Raw genomic sequence first — 21,276 nt, 5'->3', positions numbered from 1 at the left:
GTATCCAGAGTCAATAATAAAAATTACAATCCCTGCACAGTTCCTCTACAATGATCGTTCTCAGCCCATTAAATCATTCAGCTCATGTCAAGTACCCAATCCTAACCCCAATGGAGAGCAGCTTCGCTCTCAATAATCCTGTTGTGCCGCCCATCCTTGGGCTGCTCACCTACCTCTAGGCTTTGTCTCCATTAGGACATTAGAGCAAACTGTGCGCGCTCATTTCCTATTTCCCCACTCTTCAGATTTTCTCTTTTTCCCGCATACTACTGATACTTCCAAATAATTGTTTCAAAATCGGTTGCTAGGTTTCTGGAAGTACATATGGCCTTCAGATCTCGTTTCCCATACGAAACTCTTTTTAACTGTGTCATCTTCCGTACAAAGGAATTGAAGGTGTGTGTTTTTTTGGCATGTGATCAACTACAACGGCATAGTACTTAAACTAGGTTCTGCACACGAACGGTGGTTAATGAGAAGCATTTGATGCGTAACAAAAGAATATATACAATATCTAGCACCTTTCAGATTATATTGAGATCAGAATAAGTTGTCTCATTTTTATAACTTTTCTATCATCACATTCCACTTTAAAAAATTATAGAAATAATTTTTGTATTCAACTGCAGACGGTAATACTTTTTCCACTACTACGCTTCCTCACAATTTTTTTATTTTGTTCAGTGTACTTTGAACTGTTTTACGTGAGAGAGAATGAAGATACTCGTCGAAGATTAACATAGTGTTGTGTACGTATAGGTCATGTACCGGAAGACAGGCTGTGATAATAAATATGGGCTAACGTCCTTTTTAATGAACTATATGACTTCACCATTTGACAGGCCCAATAAATATTTTCATACAACATGTGGAATTACTTTAAAATAACTATTCTTTATTTCGTTGAATATGCCTTTTACATATTGTCGCAGAAAAATTAGAGAATATTCCTCACAAAAATACATACGGTACATCTTACGCTTAGCAGATTACTGTGAGCTAAAAATCTGTTCCTTGTAGTAGAGGGTAACTTGAACTGGAAGTTCAGTTAAAAGAGGCAGCCCTTTTACTAATATTTTCTCCTAATTCTTTCATACTTTGCAGAGTGCGAGGCAACGCTAAAGTATACTCCACAGACGACTGGAACAAAAAAACGAGATAACATTTCTGTTGACTGAATTTTCGTATTTTTATTACGGATACCCAGAAACCATTTCCAGTTCCGCTGGCTCAGCAAGAAATGGTGAACAGCTTTCATTGAATCCGTGCTCTCCCGCCAGTTATTCATTCTGTTCGCCCCCCAACGGTTCGTATTTTTTATTTTTTTCGTGAAAGAAATTGTTTCATTCGAATTGAGTTTCACCGTGTTATGTAAATGGCGCCGATTTTCCGAGCGCGGCGGAGGCTAACAAAAACGCATCGGCCGCTACCTGCGCAGCGCCGGCCGCGGGCGCGGGCGCGGGCGCCGGCCGTGTTATTTGGGCCCGCGGCCGGGCGCAGCGGCCAGGCCCGGTGATACGCTACCTGGCAATTACGGCCGCCTGATGAATGTCTCGCTCTAATAAGAAGGGTTCCCAGCGCCCGCGGCGAGCCGGCCTCTCTGCTCGCCTCCGCCTCTGCGTGCCCTACCGCCCTCCCAGCCCACGGCCCAGTCTCTGTCACCGCACCTCGCACCGCTCTTTCCTTAGCGTTGTTCGCTTTGTTGAGCGGGGTGCCTATCCTATGTGTAACTACACTACTGGCCATTACAGTTGCTACACCAAGAAGAAATGCAGATGCTAAACGGGTATTCATTGGACAAATATATTATACTAGAACTGACATGTGATTACATTTTCACGCAATTTGGGTGCATAGATCCTGAGGAATCAGTACACAGAACAACCACCTCTGACCATAATAACGGCCTTGATACGCCTGGGAATAGAGTCAAACAGAGCTCGGATGGCGTGTAGAGGTACAGTTGCCCATGCAGCTTCACCACGATACCACAGTTCATCAAGAGTAGTGACTGACGTATTGTGACGAGCCAGTTGCTCGGCCACCATTGACCAGACGTTTACAGTTGTTGAGGGATCTGGAGAATGTGCTGGTCAGGGCAGCAGTCGAACATTTTCTGTGTCCAGAAAGGCCCGTGCAGGACCTGCGACATGCGGTCGTGCATTATCCTGCTGAAATGTAGGGTTTCGCAGGGATCGAATGAAGGGTAGAGCCACGGGTCGTAACGCATCTGAAATGTAACGTCCACTGTTCAAAGTGCCGTCAATGCGAACAAGAGGTGACCGAGACTTGTAACCAGTGGCACCCCATACCATCACGCCGGTTGATACGCCAGTATGGCGATGACGAATACACGCTCTCTTCCAATGTGCGTTCACCGCGCTGTCGCCAAACACGGATGCGACCATCATGATGCTGTAAACAGAACCTGGATTCATCCGAAAAAAATGACGTTTTGCCATTCGTGCACCCAGGTTCGTCGCTGAGTACACCATCGCAGGCGCCCCTGCCTGTGATGCTGCGTCAAGGGTAACCGCAGCCATGGTCTCCGAGCTGATAGTCCATGCTGCTGCAAACGTCTGTTCGTGCAGATGATTGTTGTCTTGCAAACGTCCCCATCTGTTGACTCAGGGATCGAGACGTGGCTGCACGATCCGTTACAGCCATGCGGATAAGATGCCTGTCATCTCGACTGCTAGTGATACGAGGCCGTTGGGATCCAGCATTGCGTTACGTATTACCCTCCTGAACCCACCGATTCCATATTTTGCTACCAGTCATTGCATCTCGACCAACGGGAGCAGCAATGTCGCGATACGATAAACCGCAATCGCGATAGGCTACAATGCGACTTTTATCAAAGTCGGAAACGTGATGGTACGCATTTCTCCTCCTTACACGAGGCATCACAACAACGTTTCACCAGGCAACGCCGGTCAATTGCTGTTTGTGTATGCGAAATCGGTTTGAAACTTTCCTCATGTCGGCACGTTGTAGGTGTCGCCGCTGGCGCCAGCCTTGTGTGAATGCTCTGAAAAGCTAATCATTTGCATATCACAGAATCTTCTTCCGGTCGGTTAAATTTCGCGTCTGTAGCACATCATCTTCGTGGTGTAACAATTTTAATGGCAAGTAGTGTATATTACATTTGTGAGTGGGCATACCTTTCCCACTGCAACAACGTTGTCTTAAGCCAAGACTTTAGAGAAAGTCGTGTCCTGCATCTATTGGCGGATTGTGAATAAAATTATTATGTATTGCTAATTAAACTGGCGTGCATGGAATATAAATTGAAGGGGCCTTCAGTTAGAAATGCAACACTTTTTTTCTGAAAGCAGAGGTTGGTGTCATTCAAGATTTCAAGACACCATATTAATCCCAACTCTTTTGCCTACAAATCCCTGTTTTTCAACATAATCTGCGTTCAATGCGACGGCCTTACGGCACCTTACTGGGAATGCCTGTATACCCATTCTACTGGGCGACGTCGGAGCCAACGTCTTGCTGCATCATTCACCTACTGCTTCGCGAAGTGCATCCTTCATTGAGCTAAACAGAAGGAAGAAGGAAGGCGCGAGATCTGAGCTGTATGGTGGATAAGGAAGAAATGTCCAACGAACATATGTGAGCTCCTCTCGGGTGCGCAGAATTGTGATTTCCCGTGGAGCAGTGAGGTGTTTGATTGGGATCCGTCGATCACCTCGAAAGAGAGTGTCCGCACGTTTCAACATTGCATGCGTCTCAGCTGTGTGCGGTCAGCCTTCACGCAGGAGATCGGACATGTTTGCGCGACCTCTTTGCTATGATTGGAGACTCCTCGCCCAACGACTCGCCGTGCTTTTATTCACAGCCAGGTCTCCACAGACACTCTGCGATGCTCTGATTTTCCGCCAGCAGAAACTCAATGAGAGTTGTCTGCTTGCAATGCATCTCCGTTAGAGACGCCATTTTGAAGGCTGTGTTTGGCCCCGCCACATATCGCAACTTCATTAAACTACAGGGAATGAAACGGGAATGTACCACGATGTTCCACAACAAAGTCCGCATTCTTTCAACGAAAACTGGCCGAAAAAGTGTCTACGCTTTAGCACATTTATTTACAACAATGATCAATGGATTTATGTAGCCAATATATGTAAATGCAGTTTTGTTTGATTATACGTCACTACTGGAGTGCTGTGGAAGTGAATTGTTGCCATCCCACAGCTTTTAACAATGCGTCCAAAGTCCTTTCACGCTAAAAGGAAAGGAAATGGACATTTGAAAACACGTGCGCACAAAAGTGATGACAGTCGCCCAAGAGACAATGATGAATGAGGCCATGAATATCATCCAACCAGTTTAGAAACCACGTCATCGTCAAATAAGAATTCAGACATTTCATGTATGCTGTAAATTTTGGAACATGTTTCTTCTTTATGTTAGTGTCCGCTATATTTCTTACTGTCTTGTTGCTTCATATGCTGGTGCTGAGAATGAGGCCGAAAACATTTTTCAAGATCAGAGAGCAGTTCCCTGGACTGCGAGTACTAACAGCACAGTGAAGAGACCGCAGCTGTGGAACACAGTACCAGCTACTAGTAGCGAAAGAGTTATACCTACTTGGAATAATTCCTTGCCAGAAGCAGATGATGTGAAAGCTCCCATAGATTATTTTTGCATCTTTGTGACGACTCACTTACAAACCATATAGTTGAACAGAGTAATATATTTTCTGTTCAGAATAAGATAAATAGGCCACTACAACTCACAAAAGAACTTGAGCAGTTTCTTGGCACAGTTTTACATTTGTCAATGTATCATCTCCCTTGCGCCTGTATGTACTGGGCGATGGCAAGTCAACTGACCCATGTTGCTGACTTTGTCACGTGATTTGTGTAAAGACATCTCAAGAGAAATATTTGTTTCGATGATAGTGAAAAAATTCCGATCACTTATGATCCAAACATGGATAGGCTGTTCTAAATACGACCAGTAATTGACTCATTGCTTCCCAAATGTCAGCTGTATGTCAAAATCAAATGAGTATTGATAAGCAGATGGTTCCATTCAAAGGCAGTCTGCATTAAAGCAATATTTGCCCAAGAAACCCATTAAGTGGGGTTATAAAATATTTATTTTATGTGACAAAAAAGGAATGGTGCACAATTTTGAGATTTATACGGGCAAAATTATTTCAGTGGCGGGCTGTCTGGACAGAGGTGCAAGGGAAAATACTGTGTTACACCAAGCACAAACTATTAAAGACGGCCAGAATAATGTCTTTTTTGACAGCTGGTTTTCATCTAGTAATCTGCTTGTTACATTGATTAAAAGGAGGATTTATTCATTGGAAGTATTCCACTCAAACCGTCTCCCAGGTTGTACGTCTTCAACTGATAGGAGCCTGAAGAAGAGAAGAAGGAAGTCTTTCAAAGGAAAGGAGGTTACTCTTGATGGTGTACACGTCAGAGTAGTAAAATGGTTTGACAACAGAGGCGTGATTCTTGCCAGTACATTTGCATCTGCTTATCCAGTTAGCGCAGTACGAATATTGGACATAACACAAGAAGCACACACTCAGGTATCATGCACTAGCATTGTTACAATCTTCAACAAATTCATGGGAAAGATGAATTTGCTTGATGTTCTAATTTTATGTTACAGGATTTTCATGAAATAAAGAAAACATTATCACATGTTTCTTTTTCACTTGGTGGTTCTTGTAGTAGCGAATCGTTGGTTGCTGTATCGAAGGGACAGTGATACTTTGGGAATTCCCCTTCGCAAACAAAATGGTCTTCTGGAATTCAATTCCAGAATAGCACATGTTCTCTGCAAGCAAGGAAAAGACATGACATGAAAAAAGAGAGGTAGGCCCTCACTAAGTATGGAAATGGAAATTCATTGTAAGAAGCATAGGGTTCTGACAAACCATAACAAAATAAGTTTACCCGCACCGATGGGATTGGTCACTGGCCCTGCGTAACACAGATGCAAAAGACCTAGCTTCAGAGAGCAGACAGTCTTTAAGTGTACTAAACGAAAACTTCACCTTTGCCTAAGCGCAAACTGAAATCGATTCAGGCATTCCTATGAGTAAAATAATTGTAACCCCGTGCATTGGAATTAGACACAAACAAGGTATAATTCAAACACACATAAATTACTTTTTCTATCGAGTCTTATGAGAAAGTTCAACAGAAAAAAATCTCTCAATGAGGAGTTGTAAGTCTTTTACTTCTCAAACGCCTGTTGTCGCAAATTGACACATACCCAATTATACCAAATATGTATAACATTTATTACATTTGACATTATAAATGTTCTAACATCCCAATACTGATCAAAAAATAAGATTTTTGATTTTTCTTTTAGTAGAAATTAATTCACGCACTAAGAGGGTAAAGAACGGCGTCATGGAACCACAAAATGCTCCTATAACGTAAATAAATCCAAATTACAGCAGATTTTGATAACTCCATGGTTCTTTAAATGTGTGAAACTGTGCAACTCTGTTTACAGAAGACATTTTGAAATGTATTCGCAGATGCGAATATGGACAACCATGAGCTGGATAATGGAATGACAGTAATGAAAATTTGTGCCGGACTGGGACTCCGCCAAGAGAAACGCAATGACAGCTCTCTGCTCGGAACGCACATCCGGTACATATGCCATTTTCAATACTACGTATAACGCCGCCATCTATCAGTATTTCATGAAACGGTAGGGACTGAAACGTTAATACTGTATAGTGCCCCACAACAAATTCTGCATTTTTTCAACCGAAATTGGCCGAGAAAGAAAGTGTTGCATTAAATATAAACCCCCCCTCGTACTAAGAATGATGAATGCGCACTCCGACTTTATATCGTGTAAATTTTTTTATCGTCAGTGTTGCGAGAGTTTGTTTCTATTATCGTTCTTAAATTAGTTCCACGACACGTGTACTCCGATTTTCTGGCCAATGCCCCTCAAATTGTATATTTCTCTATATTGCCAGTTACTCTACAGCTATGTACACAACACTGATGTAAACAAATTATTATTATTGTTATATCAAGCCATTTTGTGTAATCAAACTATTTATTATTATATATTACATATTTTATCGTTGCTGTCATCAAAGTCGTAGGCATCTGTGGTGCACTAAATGTGGCAGATTGCAATTTATATTTCATAGGGGGGGGGGGGGGGGGGGAAGGGGGGTAGAGGCATTATCAAACTGCGACCCCCTGCTCCTCCTTCGCTACCAGAGCCGCATCCTGCAACTGTGCCTGGTAAGATCATAGGCACAGGTGTACCATCCGCTACCAGTGCGTCACTGCTACGACAGCTGTCGATGTTAAAGCCGCGGAAGCACTTCTGTGTTTCAGTGGCTGTGCAGTGCTTAGGAACTTACACACGCTTTCGGGATGAATGCCGTTAAAAGCCCGCGTGGATATCCAGATTTAGACTTTCCATGGTTACCCTAATGCCAGAATGGTTCTTGTGAACCACTCATTCTTGATCATCTTTCCGTGATAGTTAACAATAAATATTGGGTTGAGCCAAAGGACATTCCTTATAAATGTGTTTCGAACTGTTTTCACTTCGTAAGGCATATCATACTTCTCTGAACAGTGTCCATATATTCCCCCTTCAATCAGTCTAATTGCTACTCGAGGGGGACAGTGCAGTGTTAACTTACTCTGGCTTTCTGAATACGTTACTGTCTTTCCATTGTATTTTTACAATAGCTCCCACACTATAAAAATTGAAATAGCATATAATTTTGGTAAGCAATTTGTTTCAAACAACTTTTCCCGGTGATCGTAAACGAAAGAACGTAAACGAAATATTCAGTTTCACATGTCTCCTCGTTTGTAGCCAGTGGTATGTGCATAACATGATCCGGTCTGTTAGTGACTCATTAATTCTGTAATTGAGGCCCATTGGCACGTTTCATCGATCACGTAGACAGAAATAGCTATGATGTATCATCATTTTGGCTGAAGTTATACTCAGATGATGAAAATGTATAAATGGCAACAAGCTAATCATTTACAGATAGGCAATTGAAGGTCGCTGAACTGGAACGCTAGACATCAATGCATCTGTGTGATCTCTTCCCCCCCCCCACCAGCCACCCTTCGCCCCTCCCCTCTCTCTCTCTCTCTCTCTCTCTCTCTCGCTCTCTCTTTCTCTCTCTCTCTCTCTCTCTCTCTCTCTCTCGCTCTCTCTCTGTCGCACGTGGACGCTCAGACGCTCACACACACACAAACACATACACTCACACACACACACACACACACACACACACACACACAAGAATGTCTAGATACTTTATCAGGGAACGATGACACATCTTCACTGGCCGTATACTAAGCATGAACGACAGAAAAGTGACCCATGTTTGGAAGCTCAAAGGAAGACCTACATAGGACTAAAGTCAAAGAGTGGGATAACGTAACTAATTGTGCCGAATAAGAACGTCTTAAACCAGACGACGGGAAGGCTGTCAACCGACAACCATAAACAGAAGAATCAGAGAAAAAATACGTATTCAGCTGACCAATACCGTACTGACAACCATAGACAGATACGAGGGCGTGCAGAAAAGTGTTACCTTCGAATTTCGTATGTGAAAACTCTTAAACTGTTTTTAAATAAAACAAACGTTATTAATATTCACATCGTTATTTTTCATGTCTACGAATTGCCGCGTGGAACATGGTGATGTGTTATGTAACTATGTCGGTGAGTGAGGAATAGCGCGTTTCGAATTCGAAGAGTTCGCCCACACATAGAGCATAGAGCACCCTCTTCTTCAGCATGCCAGTCCTAGAACACACTCGACCGCTGCGACATCTGCAACAATTCGACGCTATGGGCTCCCTGTTATCGATCATCCTCCGCACAATCTCGAATTGGCCCCATCCAATTTTCAATGTTTCCTAAACTTAAGGAACACCTTCGAGGACTTCACTTCGGCAGTGATGAAGCGGCGCAAACAGAGGTGAGGTTGTGATTCTATCAACAAAATCAAACGTTATCCAGGGACGATATCAATAAACTGGTCTCTCTTTCGGAGAAATGTGTTTCTCGCCAGGGTGACCATGTTGATAAATAGATACGTAGACATGGTGAATAAAGACGTGGAATGTTATTAACATTTGTTTATTTAACAAGGTTTATGAGTTTTCGCATAAAAAATTCGGAGGCATTACTTTTCAGCTCGCTCTCGTATTAGTGTAGACAGCTGATTATATGTACCTCTTCTATAAAGAAGCCCAGAATGGAAGCCCCGGTTCTGTAGGATGTTCATCGCACGCCGACCTCTGCACAACCCCACAGAGAATTGCGAAGTTAGTACTGTGCTTGCTCGATGCTCATATTTTTGATCCTCTGACTATAACAGATAAGATACAGTTGCAACGCTAACACTACAGAGTTCTCCCTGACCTGCATTAGCTACTATTTTGGCAACACATTGTGAGAGCAAAAGCAAGGTTTGACAACCGTTAACCGAACTTTACGTCTCTGTCCAAAACTTAACAATAGTTAATACGAGTAGTTGACTGTTATAATAGATTTGTTACTCATGAATCATTGGCTCATAAGAAGTAATTATAGTCAGAGACAATGTTTGCCAAGTTATAGGTCAGTGTGGCAGTAGAATAACCTAAGCGCGTTAAACCTCTACTGCCGATACAGCATTTTACGTGGACCGATGCAACAATGTAGGCAATGAAAGGACCCTCTTGCCAGAGATCACTCTTTAGAATTTGGCAGAAATGTCTTAAATTCAGAGGCTCTTCATGGTGATTTCAGAGACATTCGAAGTATGTCTGTTGATAAAATATCGATACATCTTCCAAAAAATATCAATATGTATACCGGCGGTATTATCTTCAGCGATAAATCGATATCGAAATGGCAATATCGACGGGCGATATTTTTATTTTATATTATATTTTCTTCGCAATTTTCGCTGGATATTTGGAACTGTTCTTTTGAAATTGTTCCTTACCATAATTTTGCTTTCACTGTCTGAAGGAGTCTTACTAGCTTTTGAGCTTTCGTCAGTTCCAGCCTTTCTCTTTGTCTGTATGAAGCAAGTACAGGCGGTACAAAAAAGAAGTCCGACTGCACTGGGTAGTGGCGGTATGAATGGAACAAGATGATATCCGATGTGAAGTTAGAACGCCGGTTTCCTTAAAAAAACAATTTTTAACGCAAGTAGCGTACTATTCCTTCTCATTAGCATTCTTCATAAACAGTTGCTACAAATGATAAACAAAAATATAAATGCCAAGATGATCTTTGTGGTGGGCGGATACGTGTGAGCGGAAATGCTGACTTAATCGGCGCTCGGCCGCGCTACCAACAGAAACTGCATCCTTCAACTTCACCACGCAGTTTACAACTGCTAAGTCGCTGGCGTTTGCAGAAATGAAAAAAACAGGGAAGTTGCCGTGAAGTGTTCCAGACAAATCCAATGTGTGACGAAACCGAGCGACGGATCCATCGGACACCTAGTATGCAACTTGCATGCAATTAGCATTGTTAGCAAAGTGCGTATCGCCAAGCGTGAACGTGCATCGTTTTCCTTTCAATCCTTGCTGTAAAAGTATGTCCACACGATGCCTATTTCGTCGTGCGAAATCGCAGATGCACGGGAATAAAATGCATGCACTAAAATTTGTGGAAAGAACACGTGTACGCATGGGTGTTTTCGTTTCCACACGTTGCCTCATTGCACAAGCAGTCTGCTGTGAATCTCCTTCTTTGCTTAGGATCTTGCTTTGCGTTTTTCGTGATGAAAAGGTGACAGAACAAAAAAACGCAAAAGCGACTTAGGTAAAGAATTATATAAGCAACAGAGGTACGAGAAATACAAAGTGATGACAACGTTTTGTCTGCTAATTTCAGAAAGAGGTCACGACGAGATTTTAGATTTTCTGCTTGGGGAACTGCAGTGGTAAGGCTGGCAATAAATTTTTGTTACCTAGTAACTGGCCACTTATAGATTCGTTTCAGTTATTTGTTCCTCATTTCAAAACAATGCATTTCAGTTCTATTCAATTTTTAGTTTGTAATGTGGAATAATTGTAATTTATTACTTGAGTGTTTCATACCTCTTTTCACAGTGGGAACTGCCCAAGTTTGTAATTATTAGGATACTTTGTTCCTATACAATATTGCAGTTTGTATCTATTAGCATCTATAAAGACTGTTCTCATGTATAATTATGAGTTGTTCCATATCCATGGTGACCCCTTGCATAACGAGACAACAGAATACGAATTAGTAAATGAAAATTAAAGTGATTATTCCTGCTACTAAGAAATACTTAATGGTAGTTCTTAGTCGTTATGTGAAAGTTAATTTACTTTCAAAGAGTCAGTTGCATTTAATACTGAAATATGGTATGTAGATTGGCATCCACGGACTCGGCAAATTTGGGAATGACACTTGAATCCATCAGAGCGGAGGTTGTGTTTTTCAATTTCGTATTGGTTGAATCATCAGTGTGCTTCATTTCTGTTTTTAGTGATTTTTTGAGGAGCTCCACTATCCCATCACTTCTGTCGTTCAGATATCAAGCTCCTCAGTTATTGTGCTTTTAAGTTGCCATAGAATGAATATTCGTCCACAATTTTCATATACATTTCTCATAAATCTTTCGGTTACTCTTCTCAGTCTTCCTACTTCGAAACTTACGGTATTTCATTGTTAACATAAATATGATCGGAGACTTTTTATTTAATACGTGACGCTCGGGGCAACACATCTCGAATTTTTATTTAAATAATCTTCAGAAGCGGCTTTACACACGATTTTTTTCTTTGTCTATAATCATCTACAAACTGAAGCGTGCATCTTTCGGAGTCATCAGACATTATTAGACATACATCACCTTACAGCATAGCCTGCTAGCTTGTTGACGTACAGATTACTAATAAATCAATTACTTGACTATACAGCTCTAAAACCGGCAGTATATTCACAATGTGCAGCTCATTATCTTCATAAGCCAATACGTCGACATTTCTTCTGCAATGATCGATACACCGATACTTTTCTTCGGCATATCAACGGCCGAAAATGATATTTCTTTAAATGTCGAAAATCGGATCCCCGATATTTTTAAAAACTATCAACAGTCCTAATTCCAAGTAATCGCTTATAAAATGAATGAATCATTGGTTCCAATCCACGGACTAAATGGAAATCAGATAAACACCAGGATTGATATACCATTCATGGAAAGCTATCGCTAGACTCCTATTTCAGAGATGATAAAAGAACTGGATACCTTTGGGAGTGAATTAGGGACCACCTACGTCGCCACTAGACTCCGAAACGAAACCTATAATAAGCGCCCCTCTTGAATCCCAATCAGGAAATTACAGGTGTAAACCACTTTTGGTGTCGGACTTCAAAACACGAGTAATATATTAAGAAAAAAGTAGTATCTATTTTACTTTTAGTATCACGCCCACTGAAGTTGCCTCAATAGGTCAACGGTTTAACCTTCTGTTGCAGGGACGGATCCTTTCACGCTGTACTTCGGCGTGAAGTTCTACGCGGCTGACCCGTGCAAACTGCTGGAGGAGATCACGAGGTAAGTCAGAGATCGGCAGGCCGCGCCACGCCCCCTCTAACGCTACCCAGAGCACTGAGCAGCCTTTCTAGAATTCTCCCGCGACGGCTGCAAACGGTATCAACTACTTAGCCTCCAGGGAGAATGTTAAAGATTACAGAGTAATTATTTTGCTCCCTGCGAGATAAGATGTGAGCTACACGAAAGTAATTATGAACTGTGGAATTTTCTCTTTTTTGTGGAAACACTGAGTACGGTTTATTTGACATAGAAGAAACATAACTGTTATTGCGTTATTGAATTATTATGTGTGTCAAATGGTAGTGTACTATAAAAAAAACGCAAATTAAATGTTAAAAGAAAAAGAAATCTCAAACAAAAGTAGTTTAAACCCCGACAGAGACTCAATAAAGGAACAAAGATTCTCAATACACAGATGATTAAAACAGAACACTGTAAAAATTTTAAAAAACATACCCGACCACTGATGCAACAAGTGAGTATAAATATTTATTGACCAATTTGTGCTTCATAGATGGAACTTAACTATAAGGTAATCATTCGGTTTTCTTTATTTAGTCAGCGTCACGTTCCACCAGCACTAAAAATATTGAGAAATTTGTGCAGTACGCATATTATGTAGGTTTTATTTGAAATGTTGTTATACGGTTTCTGCAGTCTTTATGCATATCTCTCATTCAATTGGTATGACAATAGCACGTGTCAGATTGAAGAATCTAGCACAGAAGTTACTATATAGAATCGTTAGAGAATGCTAGACATTTTGGGATAGTTCATTGCGGTAATTCGAAAGAAATCAAATCCCATTAAAATTGTAAACAACACAATTGTGTTGTCTCTCTCCGTTATCAATGTCAGGTCTACCTGGAAGTATATATGCCTGCAGACATGGAACTGAATTTTCAATAGCGTTGAGAAAGCGTTTAACATGAAGTAAAGAGAAGTAACGTAGGCAAGCTAAGAAATTAACTTCATAGCAAAACGACGATTCTCAGGTTATAAGAAAGTACTGAATGCTTACCGTATTGGCTCCGTCACTAATGACTGCATCTGAGGCATCGTTTCTTAAATGACTGATACGACAACAGAAAAGCTAATGATTTTAAGCTTGTTTTCTTCAATGGAACTGGAATTACAGAGACTGATTATGTTCAAGAAGTTGGATGTGTAGCTTTCGTAAAGATTCATAAAGCAATACGAAGTATTTTCTTTTTTGTTGCATCTTCCCCCCCCCCCCCCCTTTCAAACCCTACCTCCAACATATACCTATTTAAAACATTGGCCGCAGTTGCAAAATACAATACGCTGATATGTCAGAGTTGGCAAGTCTGGTTGCTCACACAACTGATTAGGTAAATTCTACTTGTAAGTACAGTTCTTTTCTTTTCTGTTATTGTAAAATATTAGATGGTACACATATAGTTTTACTTTGTCCTAGATCTGAAGATGATCCGGAGTGATCGAAACGTGTAATCGAGTTTAAAAGGTATGTGTAACTGAGACGGGTCAAAAAATGAGAATTATCTTAAATATCTTTTCTGAAAATTGTCTGAAATGTGCCTGCTTTCAGTGAGAGCAGGAACTTCTTTCGGGTTTTAAACAGACTGTCGTTGACAATGCTTAACACTCGTCTACGGTATATTGACGCGAGTAGTACACTGTTCCGTGTAGATACGTTGGGAAGTCTGCGTTGATACGCCAATGAATAGCGTATCTTCGTCCACTGTGTGTTCATTCACACGTCTAAACACGAAAGCTCCTTTCTGTTCTTGCGGACGTTTGGCACCGGTTCTGTACCATCTATAGCGCTCCCAAGCATCATTAAAGCGATGAGCTTATTTGTGGATAAATTACAGTGTAAAGAGAGACCACCGTATGAATCACGCATTTCAGGCTAAACATTGCGTGGATTCTAGTTGCTAATACCACATACATCTACATCTACATTTATACTCCGCAAGCCACCCAACGGTGTGTGGCGGAGGGCACTTTACGTGCCACTGTCATTACCTCCCTTTCCTGTTCCAGTCGCGTATGGTTCGCGGGAAGAACGACTGTCTGAAAGCCTTCGTGCGCGCTCTAATCTTTCTAATTTTACATTCGTGATCTCCTCGGGAGGTATAAGTAGGGGGAAGCAATATATTCGATACCTCATCCAGAAACGCACCCTCTCGAAACCTGGCGAGCAAGCTACACCGCGATGCAGAGCGCCTCTCTTGCAGAGTCTGCCACACAGGGGCACAGAATTGTTATGAATGCGATTTTATAGTGGACACATTTCCGAAGGAACATTGTACCGTACTTGTGAAAAACGCAGACACTACAAAATCGTATTTATCCGCCGACACCGGGCAAGCGACATACAAGTAAAGTGTCTTCCCTCTACGGGAATATACATAACGGATGTACGAGTACAGGTTGTGGACACATGGCTGACGACATACGGAAGTTTGGGTCTCACTGTGGATCGTGCTCGGATAGCCAAATACGAGGGCTGGAACTTTAATAGTGGCAACTATTTATTTACAGCTGTCTCTGTGCTGTTTATTTTTGGAACACAACCTACGACCAGCTTTGAGAGAGAAGTGATGACACTTTCTGCAAGACCTGACCATCATTTTGCAGGACAATGCTCAAGCACGTGCAGTGCAAGCTGTTACTGATTTGTTTGACTGATGGGGCTGCTAAGTGCCATACCCCCTACTGCACTGCCCTGATTTAAGCCCTCGTGAGTTCAACTCGATTTCTAAACTGAAGGAAACACTTCACGGCGTTCGCTTCAGAACTGCTACAAATTCGTCTGGCAATAGACCGCGCCGCTCGAACTGTCAACACAACTGGCACTGCTAAGAGTATCCTACGACTTCCACATCGCTGGCAGTGGGTTATACAAAGTTCTGGTCACTACTTTGAGGGTCAGTAAAACTTTGAAACACACATCTATTTTGTATGAGCTGTAAATAAATAGTTGTCACTATTAAATGGTTCAAATGGCTCTGAGCATTATGGGACTTAACGTCTGACGTCATCAGTCCCCTAGAACGTAGAACTAGTTAAACCTAACTAACCTAAGGACATCACACACATCCATGCCCGAAGCAGAATTCGAACCTGCGACCGTAGCGGTCGCGCGGTTCCAGACTGTAGCGCCTAGAACCGCTCGGCTACCCTGGCCGGCTGTCACTATTAAAGTTTGAACCCTCGTAGTAAGGCGATCGCTCGCGATAAGTGGGAAATGCGGGTTCGAGTCCAGGTCCGGGACAAATTTTCACTGTCGTCATTCCATTATACAGCTGATGGTTGTCCACATTCACAGTTGCGAATGCATTTCATGTATTATTGTTGTTTAATGCACTGTGAAGAATACACAGATTGCTATATGTCATGGAGGTTTATGATAATATAGTCACAGTAAGTATGTGTGGGATGGGGGGGGTGGACACGACAGGTGCCTTTTCTATCTGTACAAACGTCAGTTAAACGGAGGTAGCGAAGTTGTGTGAGCCATCTGTCCGTTTACCATGTACATTTTTCTCTGTGTATTCAATTTGTTCAAATGGCTCTAAGCACTATGGGACTTAACATCTGACGTCGTAGGTCCCCATGACTTAGAACTACTTAAACCTAACTAACCTAAGGACATCACACACATCCATGCCCGAGGCAGGATTCGAACCTGTGACCGTAGCTGCAGTGCGGTTCCAGACTGAAGCGCCTAGAACGGCTCGGTCACAGGGATGGCTTTTCTGTGTGTGTATGTATTTTAACTGTTTAGGTTTCGTATTCTGTGATGCGGAAATCGGGGACCAGTCGAGCATTTGCGTAGACGAACATTGGAAAAAATGGCTAAAAATCATACTCACTCTCGCCGTTATTCCAGACCAACGACTGTAAATACATCACGAGGATTCGGTATGGGACTGTCTCACTACTCTTTCTACCAAGGTATCGTGCTGCGCGTTAATTTACGCGGTACAGTAATACATGTTGTTGTTGTTGTTGTTGTTGTTGTTGTTGTGGTCTTCAGTCCAGAGACTGGTTTGATGCAGCTCTCCATGCTACTCTATCCTGTGCAAGCTCCTTCATCTCCCAGTACCTACTGCAACCTACATCCTTCTGAATCTGTTTAGTGTACACATCCCTTTGTCTTCCTCTAAAATTTTTACCCTCCACGCTGCCCTCCAATACTAAATTGGTGATCCCTTGATGCCTCAGAACATGTCCTATCAACCGATCCCTTCTTCTAGACAAGTTGTGCCACAAACTCCTCTTCTCCCCAATCCTATTCAGTACCTCCTCATTAGTTATGTGATCTACCCATCTAATCTTCAGCATTCTTCTGTAGCACCACATTTCGAAGGCTTCTATTCTCTTCTTGTCCAAACTATTTATCGTCCATGTTTCACTTCCATACATGGCTACACTCCATACAAATACTTTCAGAAACGACTTCCTGACACTTAAATCTATACTCGATGTTAACAAATTTCTCTTCTTCAGTAACGCTTTCCTTGCCATTGCCAGTCTACATTTTATATCCTCTCTACTTCGACCATCATCAGTTATTTTGCTACCCAAATAGCAAAACTCCTTTACTGCTTTAAGTGTCTCATTTCCTAATCTAATTCCCTCAGCGTCACCCGACTTCATTATCCTCGTTTTGCTTTTGTTGATGTTCATCTTATATCCTCCTTTCAAGACGCTGTCCATTCCATTCAACTGCTCTTCCAAGTCCTTTGCTGTCTCTGACAGAATTACAATGTCATCGGCGAACCTCAAAGTTTTTATTTCTTCTCTATGGATTTTAATACCTACTCCGAACTTTTCTTTTGTTTCCTTTACTGCTTGCTCAATATACAGATTGAATAACATTGGGGAGAGGCTACAACCCTGTCTCACCCCCTTCCCAACCACTGCTTCCAATTTGTGTCCCTCTAGTCTTATAACTGCCATCTGGTTTCTGTACAAATTGTAAATAGCCTTTCGCTCCCTGTATTTTACCCCTGCCACCTTCAGAATTTGAAAGAGAGTATTCCAGTCAACATTGTCAAAAGCTTTCTCTAAGTATACAATGCTAGAAACGTAGGTTTGCCTTTTCTAAATCTAGCTTCTAAAATAAGTCGTAGGGTCAGTATTGCCTCACGTGTTTCCATATTTCTACGGAATCCAAACTGATCTTCCCCAAAGTCGGCTTCTACCAGTTTTTCCATTCGTCTGTAAAGAATTCACGTTAGTATTTTGCAGCCGTGACTTATTAAACTGGTAGTTCGGTAATTTTCACATCTGTCAACGCCTGCTTTGTTTGGGATTGGACATACATGAACGGCGACAAATCGTAACTCACAGCATAAATAAAAAGTATGCCGAGCACGAGAAAACAAATTGCGAAGACCTATAACTCACAAAAGCAAGACGCAGAAGCAGAATCGGTGGAGCGAACGTGTGTGCGTCATAAACGCTACTCGGCTGCCCACTTTGCGTGAATTGTGGGAGGTTGTCCCCGGTGATGTTCCGTATCGCTCCGCTTGCGTCACTCCAAACGGGCGGTCCAGCGCGTGGAGACTGGGGCGCGGCGGGGAGCAGCGGCGCTCGTTCCGGAGAGCCTTACCTTCCGCGCGGTTTGTTCTCACATGTGACGACCGAGTGAGCGCCAAGTGTTATAGCACTGCGCTTTTCTTTCCGCGAATGTTAGTTCTTATTTGCTCCAACGGGCTGCGCTTTATCGGCATGGGAGTCATTGCTGAATTGTGCTTCCCAGGATATCAGCCGAAAGGGCTTTGGCTCCGAGTGTCGTACGAAAACAACCCCAAACATCAGCGCATGCAAAGAGCGTGCCAGATCATTACGGATAAGTACTTTCCCGAAAAGTCGAAAACACTACAAGATCTGAAATGCAAATCATATTTTACTTTCTACAGGCCACACAACCGTGCAAGTGTGCAGCATTTATTTTGGTTTGGAGGGAATCTGAAATCGAGTATGCATCTGGAGATACGACGGCATTGACAATGTCGTCCATGATCTCAGTCATAAATCATTTTTGTCAGGAGAGATATGTAGGAAAATAATTTTTGACATCATTAAGGAACTACACCGATTTTACTTAATATTTTAACAAAAAAGCGTTCTAGACGCAATAAATTATTTATTTTTAATTCTGGTAACTGGTTTCGGTCTACAGTTGGTGACAGGTATCAGTTGGTACTCAAGCAGCTCCGGGAACGAGCTCCTCATGTCATCTGGAGCCTCTTTTCTGGAGATTGTCGTATAGACCTAAACCTGTTGTGACAATGAAATATAAATAATTTATTGCGATCTGCAGTACTCTTTTGTTAAAAATCTTGGATAGTTTAAGAACTCGTGTAATGAACACTTACGACATTTTTTTTCTATACTAAAACACATGCAACCCATATTGTTGTGAATAACCCTAACTTTTTTAATTACTGGTGCTATTTGGCGGTGCAAAAACCTGCACTTCCTCGGACTTATTTTCTCTTATCATCATGTCATATGTAACAAATGCTCTAGTCTGCAACAAACTAGTATTAGATGTAAATCTTTCCTAACGTGTAAACTGCCTGTAAATTTAAAGTGTACCCACTCAATACTTGTAATTTAACAAATGGAACATCTTGCTCTAATTTTAACACGCTGGACGAATTCTTCTGGGAGACTAACATAACAAAATTCCAGTTAAACACGACAGAAATTCCCACGCAAGGTGTAGGTTTATTGAAAATAACTAAGTTGCGATGCTTACATGTGTAGTTTAAGATAAACTGTAGAGTAGACGGCGTCCCTTTTGTGTTACTGTGATAAATGAAATATACGCACAATTTAAATCGAAGGCGTTTCATGGTTATTCTCGCATCACTTGACAAGCGAAATCTGCCGGCCAACTACGAAGTCCCAAAGGATGAACTCTTTCTGCGGCATTCTTTGTACTGCAACAGTTCACACGTGAAAAACGTGCTTAGGATGAATGACCTTGGATTGAGTTCATAGCAGTGTCCTATCACCATAGAGTACCAAGAAATATTCTGGTACTACATTGTTCATATTAAATAGCAATAGGAGACTGTAAGGTAAACGATTGTTTTCTGTTGAAAAGTACATCAATGAAATAAGAAATACATTAGTTGAAAGGCCCAACACGTGAGTGTTAAGGAAAAGTTATCTTATCCGTAATAGAATCGCAAAGCCACGAAATTTTCACAAATAACACAGTAAGTAGAGTGTGCAGAAGTTTACTTTTGTGAAGTAGTACCAAGATGGCGAACTGAAGCAGAGGGAGGGATTGTGGCAGGGATAACAAGGTATCGTCGAACTTGTACAAATGCACGCTTGAGTAAAAAAGGAACTGGACATTTCCATATTCTGTCAATCTAGAAAAGCACACATATGTACTTTCCTTTGTTTATCGAAAATAATCCAAATAACTTAGTGAAAACATCGTTTTGTTATTTTTTAGGATAATTAGCATTAGAAAATTATATTTACGATGAAATTTGTCTTCCTGTTGCTGCCTTGCAGAAAACGTTTCTGATTCTTATTGTAGAGCAGCTAGAGTTTTGAGGAAATTGGATCAGATACAAGTATTTCATTTCCATTGCAAGATTTTTTGAAGAAAAGAGAAAGTTCCTGTGGTAACCATACCCAAAAATTTAAGAAACTATAGCTTTACCTCTTGTACCAGCAAAGGTGCTGTTGGTTTACTCTATTTCATCTTCAGAAAGGTATCTCTCGTGTTCTTCATAGCTCCGTCCTCTGATGTTGGCTTCACGTAGAAAGCATTGTAAACAGGCACTATATGCGAAGAAGTCTCTTGAGGCTATTCAGCTTTGCTGATTCCCTCTCTTGCTACTTCTGCCTTCTACGTACGCCTCTGATGAGCGTGTTTCAGTTTTCCCGTTCGTCTTTCATTTCTAATCTGCTTATTAACTGTTTTTTGGGCAAGAGTCTTTTTTGTTTTGGAATGAGGAAAAACAGAATAAAATCTTCATTAAAACACTTCTCTATGCAGATAGAGTTTTAAGACCTAATTACAGCAGGCCACAGGACAAGGATGGTACACAAAAATGGAAGAACACGGTGTCTTTACCTTTCATTAGTAAGGTTACAGATCGAATCGGCAAAATTTTGCTGAAACATAAAGTGAAACCGGTATTCAAACCTACCAGAAAAATAGGACAAGTACTTCGCTCTGTTAAAGATAGAAGACCACCATTACCATCTAGCGGTGTTTATAAAATTCCGTGTACCTGTGGCAAGGTCTACATTGGTACTACGAAAAGAAGTGTGAATACGAGGGTAAAGGAGCATAAAATCTTTGCCGACTGGGTAAAATAGATAAATCGGCCGTTGCGGAACATGCACTTCAGTCCGGTGACCATGTAGTTAAGTTTTCTGAAACTACAATTTTAAGTGCTACCACGAACTATTATCCACGACTGTATAGGGAGGCTATTGAAATATATAAACACGAAGATAATTTTAATAGAAAAGAAGAGGCCTTGAAATTAAGCGAGATATGGACAGTGGCGTTACAGAATCGATAAGTGATTTTTATCTATGACGTACTATTATCGATAGTTACATTTTATCTTTGACTAGTTTTCTCTCTGCTATTATGTGCAAACTAGACCACACCCACTTTCCTCGGTATTTAGGCCGCTCTCCGA

General features: G+C 41.5%; 1 protein-coding gene across 1 annotated transcript in view; it reads left to right on the top strand.

Moving 5' to 3' along the window:
- LOC124799024 (band 4.1-like protein 4) overlaps positions 1 to 21,276 on the top strand; it is a 578,366-nt gene that overhangs the window by 107,498 nt on the left and 449,592 nt on the right. Inside the window, exon 4 of the mRNA XM_047262561.1 lies at positions 12,514 to 12,592. Within this exon, the coding sequence (XP_047118517.1) occupies positions 12,514 to 12,592 (79 nt within the window). The remainder of the gene's footprint in view (positions 1 to 12,513; positions 12,593 to 21,276) is intronic.

The sequence above is a fragment of the Schistocerca piceifrons genome, chromosome 5, assembly GCF_021461385.2.
Source record: "Schistocerca piceifrons isolate TAMUIC-IGC-003096 chromosome 5, iqSchPice1.1, whole genome shotgun sequence".
Classification (NCBI taxonomy): domain Eukaryota; kingdom Metazoa; phylum Arthropoda; class Insecta; order Orthoptera; family Acrididae; genus Schistocerca; species Schistocerca piceifrons.
Note: the sequence above shows the minus strand (reverse complement) of the source record. Positions and strands in the feature narration are given on the sequence as shown.